The sequence below is a fragment of the Cucurbita maxima genome, unplaced genomic scaffold (assembly GCF_002738345.1).
Source record: "Cucurbita maxima cultivar Rimu unplaced genomic scaffold, Cmax_1.0 Cma_Scf00036, whole genome shotgun sequence".
NCBI classification, from domain to species: Eukaryota; Viridiplantae; Streptophyta; class Magnoliopsida; order Cucurbitales; family Cucurbitaceae; genus Cucurbita; species Cucurbita maxima.
The window spans coordinates 968,351-976,712 of NW_019272052.1; the positions used below are offsets into that span (position 1 = coordinate 968,351).

The 8,362-nt window shown below is 35.1% G+C and overlaps 1 protein-coding gene across 2 annotated transcripts; it reads right to left on the reverse strand.

Moving 5' to 3' along the window:
* Positions 1-1,367: 1,367 nt before the first annotated feature.
* On the reverse strand, positions 1,368-7,019 carry LOC111468193 (zinc finger CCCH domain-containing protein 40-like). 2 transcript variants are annotated; one of them, XM_023113332.1, is made up of 11 exons: positions 6,595-7,019; positions 5,111-5,206; positions 4,828-4,861; positions 4,191-4,329; positions 4,043-4,099; positions 3,364-3,461; positions 3,190-3,261; positions 2,889-3,103; positions 2,429-2,622; positions 1,930-2,127; positions 1,368-1,642 (listed from the first exon to the last, which is right to left on the reverse strand). In XM_023113332.1, exons 1-11 carry the CDS (start codon positions 6,722-6,724, stop codon positions 1,571-1,573), a joined length of 1,305 nt encoding a protein of 434 aa, XP_022969100.1. In that variant the 5' UTR covers positions 6,725-7,019; the 3' UTR covers positions 1,368-1,570. The 2 variants fall into 2 exon arrangements, with proteins under 2 accessions (XP_022969100.1, XP_022969099.1); XM_023113331.1 differs by having other exon boundaries at positions 5,108-5,206.
* Positions 7,020-8,362: the final 1,343 nt, after the last annotated feature.

The following is an 8,362-nucleotide window of genomic DNA, read 5'->3' on the forward strand; positions in this document are numbered from 1 at the left end:
GTTTTCACTTGGTGTTGGACACACTCAAGCCGACACCCAAAGTTTCTACCACCTTGGAATCTCATATATCCTTTATTTACACTGTACTCTATCTTTATAAATATATGTATGTATGTATGTATGTATGTATGTATGTATTGGGAGATATTTACCTTTCCAACCCTTCATGCACTTGTACAATATCGTTTATTCACAAGTACCATACAAGAGTGGGTTGAGATGCCCACCGAGCCAACAAACATCAAGCAAGTATATTGACATATGCGGGTCAAACTCAAGGGCCAAAAGAGAAAAGTGTCAATTAGAGTTCAAATGAACGCTACACGAGCCCTGTGCATGAATGAATAGAATAAGTGTCATAAATGGATATTAGGGTAGGCACACTACCTTGGGTCATGATGTGATGCATGGTCTAAGCGAGCCACCCTATAACATGAGCCACTCTGTTGACATCTGTGTGGAACTTAAGGAATGTTACAAAAGGAGTATCACACTTGTGTGGAACTGTGAAATAACGTGGACAAACATTACAAACGGAGTATCTCAAGTGACGATGAAAATCCAAGGATAGCGACAATGGCTTGGCATCCTGTCTTTTTAAGAGGTTGTCATGTCGGCCATACTTGGAGATAGTAGGTTAAATGGACAGAGCAGGAATATAAGTGTTACAATAATACCTCAATGATGTGTAGATGGATAGATTGCCTGAAGGGCCTCTCAACAAGTAGAAATGACCCAAGAACGGATTCTTTGTTAATGCACCTAATTGCATAATGAAGCTGGATGACATCCTACCAAAGAGAAGCTTGTTCACGGTTATTTCAAATCCTCGCATCACTTCCTAACTACCACAATATTCCATATAATTTACCATACTAGTTAAGGTCTATTTTTTTACTTTATAAAATTAAACTTTTCAACATTACTTCTACTGTGATTACCCCGAGTGCTTCTTTACTTTGTTATCTCCCAACAAAAAGAAAAAAAAAAAAAAAAAAAAAAAAAAAAAAAAAAAAAAAAATTATGTATTTGTATATTTATATATTTATATATAACAGAGGGAGAATATTAAAATGTTCCTAATAAAATTATATAGTAGTTTGAATAGAAGGTTACTGAGAGCCCATTTTCTGACGTTCTTCATTCCAAAACTCATGAATCTCTTACAACTCTTGCAAGGCAGTTGTCTGTAGGAGTTGGCAAAGGCAGGTGATTCTCTGGGCAATTTGGATTCACTCTCTCAAGTCTGCACAACAAAAATCAAATTTCTTGTAAGCCGAGCTTTGATACCATTTNTAAATTACACGCTTAGTTTTTTAAGTGTATAAAATTTTAATATTGCTATACATTTTTAATTGTCTAATAGGTAATATGAAAATGACAATCAAAATCTGCCATAAAAAAGTAAAATGGAGGGAGGTCGCCGATATCTGATATGCAAATAAAACTGGAAATTACAAACGAGTTCAATAAGACCCATAAAAACCCCATCCTGCGAACTCCATGAAACCAATTTCACTAGACTAAGGTCTAACAATTGTTCTACCATCTAAAGCTGTAGGATCCAAAGTTAAGCATTGTCCAACCCCGCACTTTCATCATCGACCACCTCCACATCTATATTTTGATCTTCACCCTCATACTGCAATCCAAATCCCACGTTAGATGCTATAAGCAAGAGGTGACAAGGTATTATTATTCTTTTTTGAAAGAAACAAAACCATATTTAATAAGACTAATGGCTTTCTATGTTTTTTTGGTTCAAACTTTTTCATGTTCACAATAGAAATTTGATTTGATTTGGGGAGTAGAAAAGTTTCAACTATATCTATAGATTGAACGAGAAAAATGAAAGGTGAACTTTCTTAAGTAATCGACAATTTTGCAAGACAAAACTGAAGAGGAGTGAAATTTTGAGAACTTGCTAACCCTTGAATGGTTGATTTTATGGATTGGAGATGGTGGAGGGGGCAGGAGAGGCACGCTGCCCGACGCAGCCTCCTTAGTACTTTCCCTCCGATCGCTCACTTCATTGTTAACTTCCAATTCAATATCAACTTCCTCATTAACCGCATGGGCAGCCATGCTGGTTAATGGCACTACAACACCTGCATCTAGACTCCTAACCTGCGAATTTTAGTTGAAAATTAAGTGCATGAACAAACAATAGAATTTACAATGTATGAAAGGTTTCATATTGACATTGCAAGACAGAGAGAGGGGGGGGGGGGGGGTTGTTATNCAAGGTCTAGAAAACAACGATGTTAAAAAACTATGAAAGAACAATCAAACAGATAGTAGCACACTTCAAGCTTACCATAAACTATAGGCTTAGTACTCTATATGTCACAAGTAATCAGACATCCAAGCGCAGCACATAGTAAATTGAACAAACAAATAAAATTGAATAGAAAACTATCAAAGTCACCTTGTCTGCAGTAGAAACACTATTAGATGCCTTTCCCCTCTTCTGCCTGCTTTCATTTGCTTTAGGTATATAATCATTGTTTTCATTGCGAATTGCCTCAATTTTGCTATACACCGATTTAGCAGGATGGGCATTCCACCGAGAGATCCTTCTCAATCTTCCCACTGCCTCTTTACTTCCTTTGTGTAAATCAGCTAATGTAGAATGCACACACAATAAGTATGAAGGGAAAAAAAGGCTCCAGCATGAAGAACATCATAATTAAAAATTATCACAGCCCACCTTAACCACCCCCCCAAAAATAAAAAACACAATAAAGAAAAAAGAAGAAGAATGCATATAAACATCTTCAAAATATGAGAGCTTACTAGGGCTGAGGACATATTAAGAGATTTCAAACCATATAATATTTTTTAAATGGCACATCCACATGAAGAAATTATTAAGTTTCAAACGGCACCTCGTTTTGAGTTTGCCGCAATATCTTGATCAACATGCAACTTCCTCTTGCTTGCAGAAGTGTCCTTATGCAGGTGATGAAGAGGACCGGCTGCATGATAGCTGGGGTCCTCTCCATCGCTTACAATGTTGACACTTGAGTCTTCTTCATTGGCACCAATTTTATTTACATCTGACCCCAGCTGATCTCCCAACTGTTGAAGTCGGAATTGCGACCTACACATTTAGAAAAGTTACCATAATTTCCTAAAAATTATCGGCATTAAAAAATGCAATCAAAAGAATTGGACAAGTATACTTGCCGCTTCAGTTCATCTTGTATCCCTGAATAACGATTATGTGCTTTGACAAACTTCTTGATTTTTGATTTGATCCTGAATATTAAAGATCCAAGAAAAATAGGAAGATGAGCTGGTGTCAATCTTCAGCAGGAAACATGACAACGAATAATGTATCAAAAAGACAATTACTTGTACCTTCGACACTCCTCCCTCTCGTTATATAATTGAGATTCTAGCTCCTGAATTCTAGAAGTCAAACTATCCACTTCTTGGATTTTCTCCTCCAGGTAGACCTTCAAAAACAAAGAAAAAATTGCTAATGTCTTCAATATATATTTATAGAATCATTTAATCGATAGATTTAAATATACATTATCCAGAAAATATTGCTCAATCAAAATACAAATCAAAACATATGACACTTGAGACAGCTAAAAGTACCTTCGCTTCTAATAGAGTTTCACTTTTAACCATCAGAAGAATTAAGGGACTAAGTACGAGCTCTAATAACCAATCTTAGGTCAACCTGATTACAATGTTTGCAACTACTAGACATTAAAATAATCTCTGGGAGATATGAATCCACATTACTGAAACTAAATAGGAATTACAAATATTTACTAGGCATTCAAGATGCTGTGTTCTCTCTTCAAAACTGTTTTCATAATCTACCTACCTTACAAATCCCTAACCCTCTATTGAATACTTCAATCCCAAAACTGACCAACAAGCTCACTCATTCACCTACAGGCTAACACTAACCAAGGGGATGAGCTGGTATGTTAATGACAATTGAAATAAGGAAATATGCATTACCTATTGCCTGCACAAAATTAGAGGCAGAAAGCAACTAAAAGAAAGAGATAATACTGACTTCAGCTTGGTGTCTGTGGTGCTCAGCCATCTCAATATCAGCCTGCATCTTGTTTAACTGTGTAATTCAAAGATGATCAACCAAGATTCCAGAGTAGCAGTTTCTAATAAAAAGAAGATCAAAGTTATAAAACAATTGTTTTATATACCTGCTCCTCAAGAGTGTCTCTAGAAGAAGATGAGATTTTCCCTTCCCGATCTCGCTCTTCACTCCTATCTATAATCCTCAAATTTCCAGCATAATCAGTACGGGAATCCCCATGATCCTTTTTTCTTCTTTTATGGTCACTGGAACAAGAGTGTGTACCATTTCAAAGTATCCACCAGTGAATTACTAATATGCAGTACTTACAAAAAGATAATCGTGTGTAGAAGAATGAACTCAGATCATACTAATATCGTGGCACATAAGACCTTCAAACCTAAAGGCTAAAAGTAACAGAAACTTTATAACTCAAGTATGGCTCAAGAAATCGTGGAATCAGGAACTGGAAGTACTCTCTTATTAAAATAAGAATAAAGATATACAAGGACCTGGAAGTACTCTGGTAGGAACAAAGTCGTTGATATCATATGACCACTCTTGAATGAGAAAAATCTAACAAAGTCGTTGATATCATATGACCACTCTTGAATGAGAAAAATCTCATAAATATACCTCGTGATGACTTTAAATAAACATTTATCCCTCACTAGATATTTCCATCATAGGATCGAATCCTACCTTTCCTTCGCTTGAACTAATGGATTTGAAAATACAACACAATAAAAATGGTGACAAGTTACCTATTTCGTTCAAGTGACCAGGATGAGCTATACTCTGCAATTTCAATTCAAATAAGAGAAATCAGGAAAGAACTTTGCTATTACAACATGTAAAAAAAATATGTAGTCCACATATTCTTTTAAACTATATGTGTGTGCATGTGCGTTAAGAACCTAGCTTCTTACATTCCTTGATTAGAAAATGTCAAAAGGAAACATCATATAAACTGAGGATTGCAGCATAGGCTCCACTTGGGGGGTGAGAAAGAAAAACAAAAAGAAAAACATATGACTTTACTACCACGAGGTCCATGTCGCCCTCTGGAATCCCTTTCCTGCAGGGGAGAGTGCCTGCTGTCAAGCTTATGCCGTAAATCATTTTCTCTATATTCCTGTCTACCTACACAGATGGGAAAATTTAACAAGTTTAGTCAATTTCAGATATTCTTTCTAAAGAATGGTTAATGAAGCAATGAAGATCATACAAGGCTTATCTTACCATTACATGGAAAAGATGAGAAACAAAATAAGGAACAGTAGTAGTGCCGCCATGCCAGTTCCAAAAGATCAATAGAAATAACGAAAAGATAATGAAAAATCCATGCCCAGGATTAAACCATGGAATAACCTTCATATTGAGAATAGAACGAAGATTATACTCCTGTGACCTCGATGAACAGTAAGTTCGCATAACTTTGATCCAAATAGAAGATATCTCTAGGATTCCACATAATGATACAAGAACAGTTCAATGACATAGATTCTCAATTTCGATTCTTCATGCAATTCCCATTAAAATTGCATTACTCCAACAGGAAGTCCATTTGGCATACTCAGGAGGCATAAACCAATGAAGAACCTCTCCTAATAAAAGTGAAGCCCCATGAACCACTAGAGCGTAACCCAGAAGATCGGAATTGGATAATTAAACAAAGGCAGTGGGAGATATATAAATTAAGGAAAACAATTATAATCTTCAATGAGTACTTTCTGGTTTAGCTGATGCAGCACAAGAGCCATAAACATCTCCAGGGATATATCATAGGCAGCTCACATAAAGAAAAATCCACCATATCCATTCCAATGAAAAAAATCTGATCCGGATGATATTTTTTACTAGCCACTTCAGTGACCATGCAAGTTCGAAGAAATTTTTATATCTCGCATTATTGGAATCATTCAACTCATCTATTATAAATATCCATTGGTAGAGGCGTGGTGTCTCATGTGACGACTTGTACAGAACCAATTAAAATATCGAAGATAGACCAACAACATACGCAAACCAAGAACATAAATGAGAGAAATTGTGTTCGTATAGCTATTCATACACAGCAGAAAGAATAGTTTCTTTTTTTTTATAAGACAGCAGACATATACACTTTACCATAAGGAGCGTTCGGGAAATATTACGTATAACTAAGAAATAAAACATACACATTACAAAAATGGCATACAACAAGAATCATGAACAGAAAGAAGAAAGAGTACGGAAGCGAGACACTGATAGGATAAAAAATGCTGTAAATTAAGTCTCAGCATTGACTATATCAAGAGGACCATAATGGAAGAAAAAAAATCCCACTGTTTAGCGTTGAATGTAAGAATAGTCAGCAACAAATATTCAAAACCAACCCCAACAAGATTGGGAGATCAAGAAAAGAATCACATACAACAACAATTGGCAGACACATATGTACTTTAGCGACTACAAACTTCCATTTCATCAACCCTAAACTCCACATAAAGAACATATTACAAAAATTAGAGATATAAAGGGTAAATTACCGGAAGAAGCACCAGCAAATCGCCTGAGTTCAGCGTTCCCGTGAGCGAACGAGCAACTTGGGCGAGAACAGTGTCCTTTCTGATAAAGAACGCATAACTTTGTTTTGAAGAGTTTGCGCCCAATCATCATGGATAAACATAAACAATAACGGAGAAGAAGTATATATTCGAAGTCGCAGTAATCGCCGTTTGTATTTGCAGACAAATTAGACAGAATAAATGTAGAACCGATAATAGAATCCGCTTCTAAAGATTGCCAATAATCAGAAAATATGCAAAAATAGTACAATAGAACAGATTCGAAGGCTCGTAAATTGCTAGAGTTGAACTTTGTGAGCTATCCGAAGCAAAACGCCGACCGCTTGGATGAACACCGTGATGAGGGGTTTTATTTTCTCCTCTATTTAGCTGCTGCTTTTTTTCTTCCGCGCAAAGCAATGGCGGGCTTTTAATTGTAGCAATTTTTTTTTTTTTTTTTTTTGCCCTTTCTGTAATACGTGTCAATTGGAGAATTAGTTTATATATTTACTCGTATATATATTTATAAACTTTAAATTTGATATTTCATAATTAATTTTTTTATTGAAATGGGTCGATAAAAATTAATCAAACCATGATGAAATGAAATCGCCCAATTCATATGAACCATTTACAACAGCACAGTGCTTGCGAATCTGACCCTCAGCCCCATTGTTGACCTCGATCCAGCCCATCTTCTCCCTGGCCAACCCAAATTGGGCAAAGAAATTCTGGGTGGAGCAGTTGAGCTGGTCAATGTTGGACGATGAAAATCTTATATCCGCTAATTTAGAGAATGATTATGGGTTTATAAACAAATAATACTCTCTCCATTATATGAAACCTTTTGGGAAGCCAAACCAAAGATATGAGAGTGAGTTTGTGCTCAAAGCAGACAATATCATACTATTGTGGAGAGTCGTATTCCTCTAACAATTGGTGATGAAGGGCATGCATGGTGACTTTTAAAAGAATTAACTTGGAGCATAGTTGAGTGGTACTTAAGATTGAACAAAATCAAGTTTAGTTCTCATCGGAAGCAAAATCAAATCTTTAAGATCATGACCCTGGTTGGTGAAGAGTCGTCGGAGAGTTGATAAGTTGCCAGACTGCGGAAGAATGTTCGTCAAAGCTTTCAAGAATTTTGAGATTAAACTGTCTCTTCTTCTCGTTGGAACTCTTCATAATGGACCACCCTACGTCACCATACACACCCATTTCCGTGTATAATCTATCTAAAAAAATATAAAATATTTCATTCGAATAGATAATAAAAACTCAACATTATAACAAAGAATCTCCGCACCATATTGTTTGATAATAAAAGTTCCACATGGGCTAAATGATCATGAGCTTATATTATAATCCAACAATACTCCCTCCATTAAAATTATGACTTTTGAAGAAGCCCAAAGCAAAAACATGAGAGCTTCGCTTAACGTGGACAACATCATACTATTATGAAGAGTCGTGTTCATCTAATACATCTAATTCATTTGCCTTCATAAAATAATTGTTTTAATTCTTTTTACTTATAAAATCATAAATATTTAAAATTAAGAATAACATAAAAATTTTGATTTTTTATTTAAAATTAGTTTCCATATAAAATTTTACTGATTTTAGAAACAATTATATATATATAATTAACGTTATCAACTGGCATTTATTTTTCTTCTTCTTTTTTTTTTTTTTTTTTTTTTTTTTTTTTTTTTTTTTTTTTTTTTTTTTTTTTTTTTTTTTTTTTTTT